The following is a 20,275-nucleotide window of genomic DNA, read 5'->3' as shown; positions in this document are numbered from 1 at the left end:
TGAGCAGTGTATATATCAGAAGGACCTGTCAGGATATATATATATATATATATCAGAAGGACCTGTCAGGATATATATATATATATATATCAGAAGGACCTGTCAGGATATATATATATCAGAAGGACCTGTCAGGATATATATATATATATATATCAGAAGGACCTGTCAGGATATATATATCAGAAGGACCTGTCAGGATATATATATATATATATATCAGAAGGACCTGTCAGGATATACATACATACATATATATACATGTAATACAGTATGGACAGCAGTAGTTATATAGGATGAGCTGTGTCCAGAATACAGTAGAGAATAATCAGAATACAGTAGTGAGTAACCAGAATACAGTAGAGAATAATCAGAATACAGTAGAGAATAATCTGAATACAGTAGAGAATAATCAGAATACAGTAGAGAGTAATCTGAATACAGTAGAGAGTAACCAGAATACAGTAGAGAGTAACCAGAATACAGTAGAGAGTAACCAGAATACAGTAGTGAATAATCAGAATACAGTAGAGAATAATCAGAATACAGTAGTGAGGAATCAGAATACAGTAGTGAGGAATCAGAATACAGTAGTGAATAATCAGAATACAGTAGTGAATAATCTGAATACAGTAGAGAATAATCAGAATACAGTAGAGAGTAATCTGAATACAGTAGAGAATAATACAGTAGAGATACAGAATAGTAGAATAATCAGGAAATAATCAGAATACAGTAGTGAGGAATTCCATACAGTAGTGAATAATCAGAATACAGTAGAGAGGAATCAGAATACCATATACCGGAGCATATAGGGGGCTACATAGAGAATAGTGGGCAGTTCACCTGACCCCCCCCCCCCCCCACCCCCTGGATGCCTGTCCTGATCAGAACAGTGCTGAGTGCTTGGCAGTGTGTGTCTATCGTCACGGTATGTCTTTATTACACACTGTACAGGCTCTGGGAGCATCTGAGATATGGACAGAGAGCAGAGATCACACACACACACACACACACACACACACACACACACACACACACACACACACAAAACACACACACACACACACAAAAACACACACACACACACACACACACACACACACACACACACACACACACAACACACACACACACACACACACACACACACACACACACACACACACACACACACACACACACACACACACACACACACACTCACTCTCACTCTCACTCACACACTCACACACACACACACACACACACACACACACACACACACACACACACACACACACACACACACACACACACACTGAAGGCTGATCATAAATGGCCAGGACAAGCGGCAGTAAACTGCTCTCTGTGATCTCACACAAAACTGGCAAGTGTCTTCACTGACATTTTCAATTGTAAGGTCTACCTACACCTGTTGTATTCGGGCCCATGTGACTAATACAATGATGAATCAGGGCCCACTGTCATAAGTCTCTTGTTACACATCACAACTGAACTATTCAACTGGAGATCCGAGCCATACCAGGCGCACCGGGAATGTAGGAAGGGCCTTTGATCTTGTGGATTCTTCATAGTAGTTTGTGTATTTACAAGTGTAACACACATTCTCTCATACACAAATTCTGTCTCTCACTCAGCCTCTCTCGTACACACACACACACACACACACACACACACACACACACACACACACACACACACACACACACACACACACACACACACACACACACACACACACACACACACCACCAACCTACCTGGAAGCTGCTATTTCCACTTTCGTCCTGGAGGTGGCCCCAGCCCTCCGCGCCCCCTCCACGGCCCGATCCACCTTCTCTTTGGTTTTGGGGTTCTTTAGCGGGATCAGCTGCTTCCTTATTCCACGAACCAGCACGTTATTCTTGTACTTCCCTTCTTCCTTGTTCCCCTCGGGGAAGGTGGTGCACCCGTAACCGTGGCGCTTGTTGTTCAGCCACTCCCCCTCGTACTTCATCCCGTTGGAACGTTCGCTGACGCCGAACCCGTTGCGCTTGTCGTTCTTCCACTCCCCCGTGTACGTCTCGGTGGTGGTGGCATCCACGTGATCCTCCAACAGCAAGTCCTCTTCCGGCAGCTCTCCGTCGCCCAGGGAGACGGTGGAGTTGGCGTCCGCGTCGGAGGAGCTGATGCGGCTCATAGCGGCGTCGCTGCGTGCCGAACTCCTCTTGCTGGAGATGGATGACTTCGATTCGGACTTGTGAAGCCGACGGAGGCTCCCGAACAGCGAGCCGCGGCGGAACAGACCCTTCTTCTTCCCGGTGACCACTTCGCTGTCCGAGTGGAAGTTGAGGACGAACCCGCCCCGGCCGCCGGTGGGCGTGTCACCCGAGAGGTCCTGGAGCACGGTGCCATTGCTCTGCTCGGAGCGTAGGGATGCTAGAGAGGTACGGAGCGGAGAGCGGATCACTGTTGCCATGCCGTAGGGAACACTCTGGCGCACTCCATAACCGTGCCGCATCCCACCCATCCACTGGCCCTGGTATGTACCTGGAGGAGAGAGGACAGTAGAGATGGGGGGGGATAGATTGATTGACTGATTGATTGGTTGGTTGGTGCATTGATTGATTGATTGATTGATTGATTGATTGGTTGGTGCATTGATTGATTGACTGATTGATTGGTTGGTTGGTGCATTGATTGATTGATTGATTGATTGATTGATTGATTGATTGATTGGTTGGTGGGTTGATTGACTGATTAATCGATTGATCTGTTGATTGATTGATTGATTGATCGATTGATCGGTTGATTGACTGATCTTAACAGTATTGTCTAAAAGCTACAGAGAGAAACTGGCCCAACACTCTCAATTAAGGATACTAACATCCTACAACAACATCAAGGTCATTAGACATTGATCAGATAGGAAGGAAACCCACCTGGTATCATAGATATCATTACATACTGAGACATTGATTAGATAGGTAGGAAACCCACCTGGTATCAAAGATATCATTACATACTGAGACATTGATTAGATAGGAAAGAAACCCACCTGGTATCAAAGATATCATTACATACTGAGACATTGATTAGATGGGAAAGAAACCCACCTGGTATCATAGATATCATTACATACTGAGACATTGATTAGATGGGAAGGAAACCCACCTGGTATCAAAGATATCATTACATACTGAGACATTGATTAGATGGGAAAGAAACCCACCTGGTATCATAGATATCATTACATACTGAGACATTGATTAGATGGGAAAGAAACCCACCTGGTATCATAGATATCATTACATACTGAGACATTGATTAGATGGGAAGGAAACCCACCTGGTATCATAGATATCATTACATACTGAGACATTGATTAGATGGGAAGGAAACCCACCTGGTATCATAGATATCATTACATACTGAGACATTGATTAGATAGGAAAGAAACCCACCTGGTATCATAGATATCATTACATACTGAGACATTGATTAGATAGGAAGGAAACCCACCTGGTATCATAGATATCATTACATACTGAGACATTGATTAGATGGGAAAGAAACCCACCTGGTATCATAGATATCATTACATACTGAGACATTGATTAGATGGGAAGGAAACCCACCTGGTATCATAGATATCATTACATACTGAGACATTGATTAGATGGGAAAGAAACCCACCTGGTATCATAGATATCATTACATACTGAGACATTGATTAGATGGGAAAGAAACCCACCTGGTATCATAGATATCATTACATACTGAGACATTGATTAGATGGGAAAGAAACCCACCTGGTATCATAGATATCATTACATACTGAGACATTGATTAGATGGGAAGAAACCCACCTGGTATCATAGATATCATTACATACTGAGACATTGATTAGATGGGAAGGAAACCCACCTGGTATCAAAGATATCATTACATACTGAGACATTGATTAGATGGGAAAGAAACCCACCTGGTATCATAGATATCATTACATACTGAGACATTGATTAGATGGGAAGGAAACCCACCTGGTATCATAGATATCATTACATACTGAGACATTGATTAGATGGGAAAGAAACCCACCTGGTATCATAGATATCATTACATACTGAGACATTGATTAGATAGGAAGGAAACCCACCTGGTATCATAGATATCATTACATACTGAGACATTGATTAGATGGGAAAGAAACCCACCTGGTATCATAGATACACGCCATCTCCTCCCCTTCATCTACACTGATTGAAGTGGATTTAACAGGCGACATCAATAAGGGATCATACCTGGATTGACCTGGTCAGTCTATGTCATGGAAAGATCAGGTGTTCTTAATGTTTTGTACACTCAGTGTATCACATAGATTTGAATCATGACTGTAAACTGAGCAGCATAGAACAGACCAGGGTGATAGATACTGATAGGACTTCAACTGACCCCCCAGACCAGGGTGGTAGGTACTGCTAGGACTTCAACTGACCCCCAAGACCAGGGTGGTAGATACTGCCAGGACTTCAACTGACCCTTCAGACCAGGGTGGTAGATACTGCTAGGACTTCAACTGACCCTTCAGTCCAGGGTGGTAGATAATGCTAGGACTTCAACTGACCCCCTAGACCAGGGTGGTAGATACTGCTAGGACTTCAACTGACCCATCAGACCAGGGTGGTAGATACTGCTAGGACTTCAACTGACCCTTCAGACCAGGGTGGTAGATACTGCAAGGACTTCAAATGACCCTTCAGACCAGGGTGGTAGATACTGCAAGACCAGGGTGGTAGATACTGCAAGGACTTCAACTGACCCTTCAGACCAGGGTGGTAGATACTGCTAGGACTTCAACTGACCCTTCAGTCCAGGGTGGTAGATACTGATAGGACTTCAACTGACCCTTCAGTCCAGGGTGGTAGATACTGATAGGACTTCAACTGACCCTTCAGACCAGGGTGGTAGATACTGATAGGACTTCAACTGACCCATCAGACCAGGGTGGTAGATACTGCTAGGACTTCAACTGACCCTTCAGACCAGGGTGGTAGATACTGCTAGGACTTCAACTGACCCTTCAGACCAGGGTGGTAGATACTGCTAGGACTTCAACTGACCCTTCAGTCCAGGGTGGTAGATACTGCTAGGACTTCAACTGACCCTTCAGACCAGGGTGGTGGATACTGCTAGGACTTCAACTGACCCTTCAGTCCAGGGTGGTAGATACTGCTAGGAATTCAACTGACCCTTCAGTCCAGGGTGGTAGATACTGATAGGACTTCAACTGACCCTTCAGACCAGGGTGGTAGATACTGCTAGGACTTCAACTGACCCTCCAGACCAGGGTGGTAGATACTGATAGGACTTCAACTGACCCTTCAGACCAGGGTGGTAGATAGTGCTTGGACTTCAACTGACCCATCAGACCAGGGTGGTAGATACTGCTAGGACTTCAACTGACCCTTCAGACCAGGGTGGTAGATACTGCTAGGACTTCAACTGACCCTTCAGTCCAGGGTGGTAGATACTGCTAGGACTTCAACTGACCCTTCAGTCCAGGGTGGTAGATACTGATAGGACTTCAACTGACCCTTCAGACCAGGGTGGTAGATACTGCTAGGACTTCAACTGACCCTTCAGTCCAGGGTGGTAGATAATGCCAGGACTTCAACTGACCCTTCAGACCAGGGTGGTAGATACTGATAGGACTTCAACTGACCCTTCAGTCCAGGGTGGTAGATAATGCTAGGACTTCAACTGACCCCCCAGACCAGGGTGGTAGATACTGCTAGGACTTCAACTGACCCCCCAGACCAGGGTGGTAGATACTGCTAGGACTTCAACTGACCCCCAAGACCAGGGTGGTAGATACTGCCAGGACTTCAACTGACCCTTCAGACCAGGGTGGTAGATACTGCTAGGACTTCAACTGACCCTTCAGACCAGGGTGGTAGATACTGCCAGGACTTCAACTGACCCTTCAGACCAGGGTGGTAGATACTGCTAGGACTTCAACTGACCCTTCAGACCAGGGTGGTAGATACTGCTAGGACTTCAACTGACCCTTCAGACCAGGGTGGTGGATACTGCTAGGACTTCAACTGACCCTTCAGTCCAGGGTGGTAGATACTGCTAGGACTTCAACTGACCCTTCAGTCCAGGGTGGTGGATACTGCTAGGACTTCAACTGACCCTTCAGTCCAGGGTGGTGGATACTGCAAGGACTTCAACTGACCCTTCAGTCCAGGGTGGTGGATACTGCTAGGACTTCAACTGACCCTTCAGTCCAGGGTGGTGGATACTGCTAGGACTTCAACTGACCCTTCAGTCCAGGGTGGTAGATACTGCTAGGACTTCAACTGACCCTTCAGTCCAGGGTGGTAGATACTGCTAGGACTTCAACTGACCCTTCAGTCCAGGGTGGTAGATACTGCTAGGACTTCAACTGACCCTTCAGACCAGGGTGGTAGATACTGCTAGGACTTCAACTGACCCTTCAGACCAGGGTGGTAGATACTGCTAGGACTTCAACTGACCCTTCAGACCAGGGTGGTAGATACTGCTAGGACTTCAACTGACCCTTCAGACCAGGGTGGTAGATACTGCTAGGACTTCAACTGACCCTTCAGTCCAGGGTGGTAGATACTGATAGGACTTCAACTGACCCTTCAGTCCAGGGTGGTGGATACTGATAGGACTTCAACTGACCCTTCAGACCAGGGTGGTGGATACTGATAGGACTTCAACTGACCCTTCAGTCCAGGGTGGTAGATACTGCTAGGACTTCAACTGACCCTTCAGTCCAGGGTGGTGGATACTGCTAGGACTTCAACTGACCCTTCAGTCCAGGGTGGTGGATACTGCTAGGACTTCAACTGACCCTTCAGTCCAGGGTGGTGGATACTGCTAGGACTTCAACTGACCCTTCAGTCCAGGGTGGTAGATACTGCTAGGACTTCAACTGACCCTTCAGACCAGGGTGGTAGATACTGCTAGGACTTCAACTGACCCCTCAGACCAGGGTGGTAGATACTGCTAGGACTTCAACTGACCCTTCAGACCAGGGTGGTAGATACTGCTAGGACTTCAACTGACCCTTCAGACCAGGGTGGTAGATACTGCTAGGACTTCAACTGACCCTTCAGTCCAGGGTGGTAGATACTGCTAGGACTTCAACTGACCCTTCAGTCCAGGGTGGTAGATACTGCTAGGACTTCAACTGACCCTTCAGTCCAGGGTGGTAGATACTGATAGGACTTCAACTGACCCTTCAGTCCAGGGTGGTGGATACTGATAGGACTTCAGACCAGGGTGGTGGATACTGATAGGACTTCAACTGACCCTTCAGTCCAGGGTGGTAGATACTGATAGGACTTCAACTGACCCTTCAGTCCAGGGTGGTGGATACTGATAGGACTTCAGACCAGGGTGGTGGATACTGATAGGACTTCAGACCAGGGTGGTGGATACTGATAGGACTTCAGACCAGGGTGGTGGATACTGATAGGACTTCAACTGACCCTTCAGTCCAGGGTGGTAGATACTGATAGGACTTCAGACCAGGGTGGTGGATACTGATAGGACTTCAGACCAGGGTGGTGGATACTGATAGGACTTCAGACCAGGGTGGTGGATACTGATAGGACTTCAGACCAGGGTGGTAGATACTGATAGGACTTCAGACCAGGGTGGTGGATACTGATAGGACTTCAACTGACCCTTCAGACCAGGGTGGTAGATACTGATAGGACTTCAACTGACCCTTCAGTCCAGGGTGGTGGCTACAGTTCGGAAAGTATTCAGACCTCTTTACTTTTTTTCCAGCTTTTGTTACATTCCAGCCTGATTCTAAACAAAAACAATATCTCTGTCAGGTTGGATGGGGAGCGTCGCTGCACATCTATTTTTAGGTTTCGCCAGAGAAGTTTGATCGGGTTCAAATCCGAGCTCTGGCAGGGCCACTCAAGGACATTCAGAGGCTTGTTCCGAAGCCACTCCTGTGTTGTCTTGGTTGTGTGCTTAGGGTCGTTGTCCTGTTGGAAGGTGAACCTTCAACCCAGTCTGAGGTCCTGAGCAGTCTGGATCAGGTTTTCATCAAGGATCTCTCTGTACTTTTCTCCATTCATCTTTCCCTCGATCCTGACTAGTCTCCCAGTCCCTGCTGCTAAAAAACATCCCCACAACATGATGCTGCCACCTCCATGCTTCACCGTAGGGATGGTGCCAGGTTTCCTCCAGACATGATGCTTGGCATTCAGGCCAAAGAGTTCAATCTTGGTTTCATCAGACCAAAGAGTCTTGTTTCTCATGGTCTTTTGGCAAACTCTAAGAGGGCTGTCATGTGCCTTTTACGGAGGAGTGGCATCCGTCTGGCCACTCGACCATAAAGGCCTGATTGGGAGATGGTCTAGGAGTCAAATCAAATCAAATCAAATCAGACCTAGATATGGGGGGAGGTTTTAGTGGTTGGAATATTAGGACAATTGGAGGTTTACAAAGCTGCAGAATGTATATGTGGAGGGGTTAATAAAAATATATATTAAAAACTTGAATTAAAAATAGTTTAAAAAAGAAAACAAGTCCTGATTGGTGGAGTGCTGCAGAGATCTCCACAGAGGAATTTTTACATTTACGTCGATTTTTAACGCATTTGTTTGGTTACTACATGATTCCATATGTGTTATTTCTTCGTTTGATGTCTTCACTATTATTCTACAATGTAGAAAATAGTAAAAATAAAGAAAAAACTGTCATTATGCACCAAACCTGTCATTATGGGGTATTGGGATGTCATTATGGGGTATTGTGATGTCATTATGGGGTATTGTGAAGTTATTATGGGGTATTGTGATGTCATTATGGGGTATTGTGATGTCACTATGGGGTATTGTGATGTCATTATGGGGTATTGTGTGTAGTAGATTGATGAGGGCATTTTTTTACGTCATACATTTTAGAAAAGGCTGTCAGGGTTAGAAGATTACACTAGATAGGATCCCAATGGCCAGATGTCCATGACTTTAGGAGTAGCCTCTGTAGTAGGACATGTTGCTTAGTGATGTCACTAACATACGACAGTACTTGGGGGATGAGGTTTGTTTTAATAATATCAGATGGCATCAATGTGACATAGTGAATGATATGCCATAGAGAACACCAGTTAACAACAGGCCCCTTGTGGGTGCTGGCAGGGTCCATCTCCTCGCCTGATCTGGGAATACTCCTTGGTTTACATAAGTCAGATCAAATCAAATGTTATTAGTCACATGTGCTGAATACAACAGGTGTAGTAGACCTCACAGTGAAATGCTGAATACAACAGGTGTAGTAGACCTTACAGTGAACTGCTGAATACAACAGGTGTAGTAGACCTCACAGTGAAATGCTGAATACAACAGGTGTAGTAGACCTGACAGTGAAATGCTGAATACAACAGGTGTAGTAGACCTTACAGTGAAATGCTGAATACAACAGGTGTAGTAGACCTTACAGTGAAATGCTGAATACAACAGGTGTAGTAGACCTCACAGTGAAATGCTGAATACAACAGGTGTAGTAGACCTCACAGTGAAATGCTGAATACAACAGGTGTAGTAGACCTTACAGTGAAATGCTGAATACAACAGGTGTAGTAGACCTTACAGTGAAATGCTGAATACAACAGGTGTAGTAGACCTTACAGTTAAATGCTGAATACAACAGGTGTAGTAGACCTTACAGTGAAATGCTGAATACAACAGGTGTAGTAGACCTCACAGTGAAATGCTGAATACAACAGGTGTAGTAGACCTTACAGTGAACTGCTGAATACAACAGGTGTAGTAGACCTCACAGTGAAATGCTGAATACAACAGGTGTAGTAGACCTGACAGTGAAATGCTGAATACAACAGGTGTAGTAGACCTTACAGTGAAATGCTGAATACAACAGGTGTAGTAGACCTTACAGTGAAATGCTGAATACTACAGGTGTAGTAGACCTCACAGTGAAATGCTGAATACAACAGGTGTAGTAGACCTCACAGTGAAATGCTGAATACAACAGGTGTAGTAGACCTCACAGTGAAATGCTGAATACAACAGGTGTAGTAGACCTGACAGTGAAATGCTGAATACAACAGGTGTAGTAGACCTTACAGTGAAATGCTGAATACAACAGGTGTAGTAGACCTTACAGTGAAATGCTGAATACTACAGGTGTAGTAGACCTCACAGTGAAATGCTGAATACAACAGGTGTAGTAGACCTTACAGTGAAATGCTGAATACAACAGGTGTAGTAGACCTCACAGTGAAATGCTGAATACAACAGGTGTAGTAGACCTTACAGTGAAATGCTGAATACAACAGGTGTAGTAGACCTCACAGTGAAATGATGAATACAACAGGTGTAGTAGACCTTACAGTGAAATGCTGAATACAACAGGTGTAGTAGACCTTACAGTGAAATGCTGAATACAACAGGTGTAGTAGACCTTACAGTGAAATGCTGAATACTACAGGTGTAGTAGACCTCACAGTGAAATGCTGAATACAACAGGTGTAGTAGACCTCACAGTGAAATGCTGAATACAACAGGTGTAGTAGACCTTACAGTGAAATGCTGAATACAACAGGTGTAGTAGACCTTACAGTGAAATGCTGAATACTACAGGTGTAGTAGACCTCACAGTGAAATGCTGAATACAACAGGTGTAGTAGACCTCACAGTGAAATGCTGAATACAACAGGTGTAGTAGACCTCACAGTGAAATGCTGAATACAACAGGTGTAGTAGACCTGACAGTGAAATGCTGAATACAACAGGTGTAGTAGACCTTACAGTGAAATGCTGAATAAAACAGGTGTAGTAGACCTCACAGTGAAATACTGAATACAACAGGTGTAGTAGACCTCACAGTGAAATGCTGAATACAACAGGTGTAGTAGACCTTACAGTGAAATGCTGAATACAACAGGTGTAGTAGACCTTACAGTGAAATGCTGAATACAACAGGTGTAGTAGACCTCACAGTGAAATGCTGAATACAACAGGTGTAGTAGACCTCACAGTGAAATGCTGAATACAACAGGTGTAGTAGACCTCACAGTGAAATGCTGAATACAACAGGTGTAGTAGACCTGACAGTGAAATGCTGAATACAACAGGTGTAGTAGACCTTACAGTGAAATGCTGAATAAAACAGGTGTAGTAGACCTCACAGTGAAATACTGAATACAACAGGTGTAGTAGACCTCACAGTGAAATGCTGAATACAACAGGTGTAGTAGACCTCACAGTGAAATGCTGAATACAACAGGTGTAGTAGACCTTACAGTGAAATGCTGAATACAACAGGTGTAGTAGACCTTACAGTGAAATGCTGAATACAACAGGTGTAGTAGACCTTACAGTGAAATGCTGAATACTACAGGTGTAGTAGACCTCACAGTGAAATGCTGAATACAACAGGTGTAGTAGACCTCACAGTGAAATGCTGAATACAACAGGTGTAGTAGACCTGACAGTGAAATGCTGAATACAACAGGTGTAGTAGACCTTACAGTGAAATGCTGAATACAACAGGTGTAGTAGACCTCACAGTGAAATGCTGAATACAACAGGTGTAGTAGACCTTACAGTGAAATGCTGAATACAACAGGTGTAGTAGACCTTACAGTGAAATGCTGAATACAACAGGTGTAGTAGACCTTACAGTGAAATGCTGAATACTACAGGTGTAGTAGACCTCACAGTGAAATGCTGAATACAACAGGTGTAGTAGACCTCACAGTGAAATGCTGAATACAACAGGTGTAGTAGACCTGACAGTGAAATGCTGAATACAACAGGTGTAGTAGACCTCACAGTGAAATGCTGAATACAACAGGTGTAGTAGACCTCACAGTGAAATGCTGAATACAACAGGTGTAGTAGACCTCACAGTGAAATGCTGAATACTACAGGTGTAGTAGACCTCACAGTGAAATGCTGAATACAACAGGTGTCGTAGACCTTACAGTGAAATGCTGAATACAACAGGTGTAGTAGACCTTACAGTGAAATGCTGAATACTACAGGTGTAGTAGACCTCACAGTGAAATGCTGAATACAACAGGTGTAGTAGACCTCACAGTGAAATGCTGAATACAACAGGTGTAGTAGACCTCACAGTGAAATGCTGAATACAACAGGTGTAGTAGACCTGACAGTGAAATGCTGAATACAACAGGTGTAGTAGATCTCACAGTGAAATACTGAATACAACAGGTGTAGTAGACCTCACAGTGAAATGCTGAATACAACAGGTGTAGTAGACCTTACAGTGAAATGCTGAATACAACAGGTGTAGTAGACCTTACAGTGAAATGCTGAATACTACAGGTGTAGTAGACCTCACAGTGAAATGCTGAATACAACAGGTGTAGTAGACCTCACAGTGAAATGCTGAATACAACAGGTGTAGTAGACCTCACAGTGAAATGCTGAATACAACAGGTGTAGTAGACTTGACAGTGAAATGCTGAATACAACAGGTGTAGAACCTGACAGTGAAATGCTGAATACAACAGGTGTAGAACCTGACAGTGAAATGCTGAATACAACAGGTGTAGTAGACCTCACAGTGAAATGTTGAATACAACAGGTGTAGTAGACCTCACAGTGAAATGTTGAATACAACAGGTATAGTAGACCTCACAGTGAAATGTTGAATACAACAGGTGTAGTAGACCTCACAGTGAAATGCTGAATACAACAGGTATAGTAGACCTCACAGTGAAATGTTGAATACAACAGGTGTAGTAGACCTCACAGTGAAATGCCGAATACAACAGGTGTAGTAGACCTCACAGTGAAATGCCGAATACAACAGGTGTAGTAGACCTCACAGTGAAATGTTGAATACAACAGGTGTAGTAGACCTCACAGTGAAATGTTGAATACAACAGGTATAGTAGACCTCACAGTGAAATGCTGAATACAACAGGTGTAGTAGACCTTACAGTGAAATGCTGAATACAACAGATGTAGTAGACCTTACAGTGAAATGCTGAATACAACAGGTGTAGTAGTAGACCTCACAGTGAAATGCTGAATACAACAGATGTAGTAGACCTTACAGTGAAATGCTGAATACAACAGGTGTAGTAGACCTCACAGTGAAATGTTGAATACAACAGGTATAGTAGACCTTACAGTGAAATGCTGAATACAACAGGTGTAGTAGACCTCACAGTGAAATGTTGAATACAACAGGTGTAGTAGACCTCACAGTGAAATGCTGAATACAACAGGTGTAGTAGACCTTACAGTGAAATGCTGAATACAACAGGTGTAGTAGACCTTACAGTGAAATGCCGAATACAACAGGTGTAGTAGACCTCACAGTGAAATGCTGAATACAACAGTTGTAGTAGACCTTACAGTGAACTGCTGAATACAACAGGTGTAGTAGACCTCACAGTGAAATGTTGAATACAACAGGTGTAGTAGACCTCACAGTGAAATGCTGAATACAACAGGTGTAGTAGACCTTACAGTGAAATGCTGAATACAACAGGTGTAGTAGACCTTACAGTGAAATGCTGAATACAACAGGTATAGTAGACCTTACAGTGAAATGCTGAATACAACAGGTGTAGTAGACCTTAAAATGCTGAATGCAACAGGTGTAGTAGACCTTACAGTGAAATGCCGAATACAACAGGTGTAGTAGACCTTACAGTGAAATGCTGAATACAACAGGTGTAGTAGACCTTACAGTGAAATGCTGAATACAACAGGTATAGTAGACCTTACAGTGAAATGCTGAATACAACAGGTGTAGTAGACCTTACAGTGAAATGCTGAATACTACAGGTGTAGTAGACCTCAAAGTGAACTGCTGAATACAACAGGTGTAGTAGACCTCACAGTGAAATGCTGAATACAACAGGTGTAGTAGACCTTACAGTGAAATGCTGAATACAACAGGTGTAGTAGACCTTACAGTGAAATGCTGAATACTACAGGTGTAGTAGACCTCAAAGTGAACTGTGAATACAACAGGTGTAGTAGACCTGTGAAATGCTGAATACAACAGGTGTAGTAGACCTCACAGTGAAATGCTGAATACAACAGGTGTAGTAGACCTTACAGTGAAATGCTGAATACAACAGGTGTAGTAGACCTCACAGTGAAATGCTGAATACAACAGGTGTAGTAGACCTTACAGTGAAATGCTGAATACAACAGGTGTAGTAGACCTTACAGTGAAATGCTGAATACAACAGGTGTAGTAGACCTTACAGTGAAATGCTTACATTTACAAGCTCTTAACAATGCAGTTTTAAGAAAAATAAGTGTTAAGTAAAATAAATAAATAAATAAAGATAATAAAAGGAAAATTAAATAACAACTAATGAAAGAACAGCAGTAACATAATAGTAGTGAGGTTATATACAGAGGACACCTGTAGACCGATGTGTCTGTCTGTCAACCTGCTCTGGTTTCACGTTCAGCCCCCGGTGAGGGTGTCAACACTGCTGACTGTGTAGGAGAATGACGGGTCTATATAGAGGACCGTGCGTATATAGGACACATCTATATGGGGTCTCAATACTGGCTGTTTACTGACAGGCTTCAATATGAAAAACATATTTTTATGTCTTATTTTAGAATGGTTTTTAATCTTAGAATGGGCCACGGACCAATAGGCTAGGTGATAGTCAAGCTAGAATCATCTAGCAGTATCTATGCTTGCCAGAGGGTTGCTCTGCACGCACTTTGACCTGATTTGACCCAAACACCACACACACACACTCGCTCTATCTCTCTACCCTCCATCGCCCCCGAGTACACTGTTACTGTCACATGTGTAGTATAAATCTATGGCTTAAAAAGCGGGTTGCTGGTCACGGAATAACACAGGCAACTCATAGTCTAGTACTGAGAGAGAGAGAGAGAGAGAGAGAGACAGAGACAGAGAGAGAGAGAGAGAGAGAGAGAGAGAGAGAGAGAGAGAGAGAGAGAGACAGAGAGACAGAGAGAGAGACAGAGAGAGAGAGAGAGAGAGAGAGAGAGAGAGAGAGAGAGAGAGAGAGAGAGACAGAGAGACAGAGAGAGAGAGAGAGAGAGAGAGAGAGAGAGAGAGAGAGAGAGACAGAGACAGAGAGACAGAGAGAGACAGAGACAGAGAGAGAGAGAGAGAGAGAGAGCGAGAGAGAGAGAACCCACGCAGCGTTCTAAATAATGAACCGATGCTTAGATAAGTAGAATATATATTTTTGATCAAAATGATTGAGTGGAAGCTACTTATTGTGGACTTAAATATATATATTTTTTTACGGTGCATCGGTGACAAACGTGTTTCCTTGCGCGTAATGGAGCTGAAATCAAAAGCCCACAAAATCTGTATAGATGTGAAAAGTTACAATCCGGTATTAACGCTATTGATAACGCAATAATAAACCAACGCTTTAGACAATTCTGTCTTTTCATGAACCTTTTTCGCACGTCAAAAACCCACAACACATCACGACAGATCCCACTGGTTTTACGGTTTAAAGAGACACACACAATATACAAAAACAACCTACATGCCAATCCGGTATAACAGTATAATGGTATATCTCACCACCGTCGCCATAGGTCTCAATCCCATACCCGTCCTGTAGGCCATTACTCCACGTCCCATCGTACCGGGCAGGTGTATTGTGACTCTGTCGGAGTCCATAGCGACCCTTGAATCCGTGGCTCCACTCACCGCGGTAAGTCCACTTCCCTTTGGTTTCGACCCCAAGCCCATGCCGTTTCCCCTGGGACCAGTAGCCGTGGTACGTATTCCCGCTGGGCCAGGTGTACACCCCCACTATCTCAAAGCCGTGCGACCAGGAGCCGGCGTATTCGCCCTGGCCTTTTGGCCCGGTACAGATGCCATGTCCGTGGGCTTTACCGTCCTCCCACCCTCCGCAGTATGTTCCTCCATCGTCGAAGTCAAACCTTCCGCCCGTCATTCAGAACAGCCGAGAAATGAAGCAGAAAGCTTCGGCTGTAGAATGATTCAATGGTGTCGTGTTATTACCCCCCCCCCCCAGAAGGGATCCAACAGGGAGCGGAGAGGTGGAGAAAACGGAGAGATGAGCCAACGAGAGGAGGACTCTGTTTGCACAAGAAGTAAAAATAAACAAAAACAACTGTGATGATGGTGATGGGAATCATGGGTAGAGGTTGATATGTAAAGAAAACAAGAATGTGTGATGTGGTTAGTGTGTGTGTGTGTGTGTGTGTGTGTGTGTGTGTGTGTGTGTGTGTTGTGTGTATGAATGGGAAGGGAAGCGTAATTTACCCGGAGGCGCACGCTGTATCCTCCTCTGTGTGATATCTCAGTCCCCCCTCTCACCCACTGATCACAGAGGGAGAGAGAGAGAAGCGTCGAGTCGCTGAACAAGAAAGACACAGCCAATTTCTACGTCACGCCAGTAGAACCTCCCACCACCCCCCTCAGCTAATTATGAGGGTGGATGTACTCGAGCCATCTGAATTATGTGCCGCTGTTCAACCACTAAATCATAGTTCAAATAGCGGACCAACCCGTCAGATAGGCACTGCCGCTTTGCTGCGACGCAACCTGCTGCTGCCGCCGCCCGCCACCGGTGGTGGTGCCAGGACTTTTTAAAAACGCGCGCCTCCTTCCTCGCACAGGTGTGTTCTCTGTACGGAACGGCCTTTTTTTTGGAGGTGTGCGTGAACACGGGGATGCAATATAAATGTCCGATGTAGTCACGGTAAGATCGCTGAAGCTCTCAACATGTTGTCATGAAGAAACAAACGACATTAAGATGACATATCGTTGTTGTATTTAATGCTTTTGTGTGTAAAAGGTGTATTTAAGTTATGCTATTACATTCCTCAACCTAGAATTGTACCTCTTTAAGAGCAGCCTCCAGGGTAACTTCTGCCATTTGAAATGTAACGAGGTCAATCTCGAAAGTTCTACTCCATAATTCTACACAACGCCATTAATCAATCAGTTTGGACATGATGGAAAAAATATAGACTTCAATGGAATGGAAACTATTCATTTTGTCGTTACAGTAAGTGACAATATCACAAATCAAAGAGCTCGACAGATTGGACCAAGGGAAATGGATGGACTAACAGCGACCTCTGCTGGTGGCTGGAAGCAATGCGTGACACACTTGTTACAGCCCGGCGTTTCTACGCATAGGACTTCTGTATGGGGTGGACTCGACAACCTATCTCAAACGACGATTTTTTTAAAAACAATTACACGTCTTTCTTGCTATTTTATTACACGCGTAGCAAAAAACTAAACCAATAGCCTACGTTGCATAGCCTAGAGTAGAGCCAAATAGAGCGTCAACCACACAGGCTTACATAATAGGCTATATAGTCCTACATAGCCTACTCGAAGTTGTGATCGTTTGAGAGGAACGATGTTCATTCATAGGCAGCTCTGGATAAGAGCGTCAGCCCACTGCAAAAAAAAAAAAAAGTGAAATGTAAATCTCTTATTCATTCAGCATCAATTATGAATCTCAGAGGGGTGTGATGCCGTCCGATGAGGCAGCGGAGTGGAGGGCTGGACTAACCGTCCCGAAACGCAACGCAGCGACAGATCTGCTAAAATGGCGTCAGAAAATAGCGCTGAGTCTCAGCATGATAAATACATTCTCATCAACAAGGGTTATGTTCAGGAGGTACAGTAAGAGAGCCGAGTTGTGATTGGACACAGTCCTTCAAGTATCAGAATGTGAGTGTTTCTGTGCCATGAGGTTTCAGAACCTCCGCCATGGACAGCTCCTCAAGGGTGTCAGGTAGCGGGTTATGAAACTGTGCTAAGTTTATCAACATGCTAATCAAAAAAATAACACTGATTTATAGATTGACCATTTTCTTCATGAAACCTTTATGCACGAAATAATGCTTGCAAGAACTAGAACTCATTCAATAATTGTTTACATTTTGCTGGTTTAGATTGTCAGTAAGACAAACGAGCTGATGGTTGGACTACAGGAAACAGATGGCTGAGCCGCGCTCCCATTAACATAGACGCGGCTGTACTGGAGGAAGTGGAAACCTTGAAGTTCCTTGGTGTCCACCACAGGCTTGTGGACGGGGCTCGTGGTAATGGCTGGAGCGGAATCACAGGAACGGTATCAAATACATCAAACTCGTGGTTTCCATGGTTTCCGTGTGTTCTATGCCCTTCCATTCGCTCCGTTCCAGCCATTATTATGAGTCGTCCTCCCGATCGACAGCCTCCTGTGACGTCCACATCACTAAGGATCTATCATGGTCCACACACACCAACACAGCAGTGAAGAGGGTACAGAACCCCTCTTCCTCCTCAGTGAAGATGGTACAGAAACCCCTCTTCCTCCTCAGTGAAGAGGGTACAGAACCCCCTCTTCCTCCTCAGTGAAGAGGGTACAGAACCCCTCTTCCTCCTCAGTGAAGAGGGTACAGAAACCCCTCTTCCTCCTCAGTGAAGAGGGTACAGAACCCCCTCTTCCTCCTCAGTGAAGAGGGTACAGAAACCCCTCTTCCTCCTCAGTGAAGAGGGTACAGAACCCCCTCTTCCTCCTCAGTGAAGAGGGTACAGAAATCCCTCTTCCTCCTCAGTGAAGAGGGTACAGAACCCCCTCTTCCTCCTCAGTGAAGAGGGGCAGAAACCCCTCTTCCTCCTCAGTGAAGAGGGTACAGAACCCCCTCTTCCTCCTCAGTGAAGAGGGTACATAAACTATTCCCTCTTCCTCCTCAGGAGACTGAAAGACTCTGGAATGGGCCCCTTGACATCCGACAGCATAAGACTACAGAGGGTAGTTAAATAGATACATCACTGGTTAGTTAAATAGTTAGCTCCCTACCATCCAGGAGCCCTATACCAGGCGGTGTCAGAGGAAGGCCCCCAGAAATTGTAATAGACTCCAGCCACCCAAGTCATAAACTATTCTCTCTGCTATCGAATGGCAAGCAGTATCGATGCACCAAGTCTGGAACTAACAGGAGCCTGAACAGCTTCTACCCCCCCAAGCCATAAGACTGATAAATAGATAGTTAAATAGATAGTTAAATAGTTAGTTAAATAGTTAGTTAAATAGATAGTTAAATAGTTAGTTAAATAGTTAGTTCAATAGTTAGTTAAATAGTTAGTTAAATAGTTAGTTAAATAGTTAGTTAAATATATAGTTAAATAGTTAGTTAAATAGTTAGTTAAATAGATAGTTACATAGTTAGTTAAATAGTTAGTTAAATAGTTAGTTAAATAGTTAGTTAAATAGATAGTTAAATAGTTAGTTAAATAGATAGTTAAATAGTTAGTTAAATAGTTAGTTAAATAGATAGTTAAATAGTTAGTTAAATAGTTAGTTAAATAGATAGTTACATAGTTAGTTAAATAGTTAGTTAAATAGATAGTTAAATAGTTAGTTAAATAGTTAGTTAAATAGATAGTTAAATAGTTAGTTAAATAGATAGTTAAATATATAGTTAGTTCAATAGTTAGTTAAATAGTTAGTTAAATAGTTAGTTAAATAGTTAGTTCAATAGTTAGTTCAATAGTTAGTTCAATAGTTAGTTCAATAGTTAGTTAAATAGTTAGTTCAATAGTTAGTTCAATAGTTAGTTAAATAGATAGTTAAATAGTTAACCAAATAGCTACCAGTACTACCTGCATGGACCCTTTCTGCACTGTATATTTTGACTCATCCCATCTATATATATCTATTCCTATATCTATATATATCTATTCCTATATCTATATATATCTATTCCTATATCTATATATATCTATTCCTATATCTATATATATATATACCTATATCTATATATATCTATTCCTATATCTATATATATCTATACCTATATCTATATATATATATACCTATATCTATATATATCTATACCTATATCTATTCCTATATCTATATATATCTATACCTATATCTATACCTATATCTATATATATCTATACCTATATCTATATATATCTATACCTATATCTATTTATATCTATACCTATATCTATATATATCTATACCTATATCTATATATATCTATACCTATATCTATATATATCTATACCTATATCTATTCCTATATCTATATATATCTATACCTATATCTATTCCTATATCTATATATATCTATACCTATATCTATTTATATCTATACCTATATCTATTCCTATATCTATATATATCTATACCTATATCTATTCCTATATCTATATATATCTATTCCTATATCTATATATATCTATACCTATATCTATATATATATATACCTATATCTATATATATCTA

General features: G+C 43.1%; 1 protein-coding gene and 1 long non-coding RNA gene across 5 annotated transcripts in view; both read right to left on the bottom strand.

The window, feature by feature from the left end:
* LOC118381860 (junctophilin-1-like) overlaps positions 1–16,457 on the bottom strand; it is a 99,374-nt gene extending 82,917 nt beyond the window's left edge. The window contains exons 1-3 of one of the 2 annotated variants that reach the window (XM_052498657.1): positions 16,294–16,457; positions 15,583–16,106; positions 1,764–2,532 (exon numbers count right to left, since the gene is read on the bottom strand). In XM_052498657.1, coding sequence (XP_052354617.1) covers positions 1,764–2,532; positions 15,583–15,961 — 1,148 coding nt within the window. In that variant the 5' untranslated portion in view covers positions 15,962–16,106; positions 16,294–16,457. Of the gene's footprint in view, positions 1–1,763; positions 2,533–15,582; positions 16,272–16,293 lie in introns of those variants that run through there. The other variant, XM_052498659.1, reaches the window with a different exon arrangement.
* LOC127916556 (uncharacterized) lies at positions 9,298–12,200 on the bottom strand. 3 transcript variants are annotated; one of them, XR_008095344.1, is made up of 3 exons: positions 11,906–12,200; positions 9,740–11,677; positions 9,298–9,663 (listed from the first exon to the last, which is right to left on the bottom strand). It is a non-coding gene; the product is annotated as an uncharacterized LOC127916556 (long non-coding RNA). The 3 variants fall into 3 exon arrangements; XR_008095343.1 differs by having other exon boundaries at positions 9,298–10,423; positions 10,538–11,677; XR_008095345.1 differs by having other exon boundaries at positions 9,298–10,423; positions 10,880–11,677.
* Positions 16,458–20,275: the final 3,818 nt, after the last annotated feature.

The sequence above is a fragment of the Oncorhynchus keta genome, chromosome 4 (assembly GCF_023373465.1).
Source record: "Oncorhynchus keta strain PuntledgeMale-10-30-2019 chromosome 4, Oket_V2, whole genome shotgun sequence".
NCBI lineage: Eukaryota > Metazoa > Chordata > Actinopteri > Salmoniformes > Salmonidae > Oncorhynchus > Oncorhynchus keta.
Note: the sequence above shows the minus strand (reverse complement) of the source record. Positions and strands in the feature narration are given on the sequence as shown.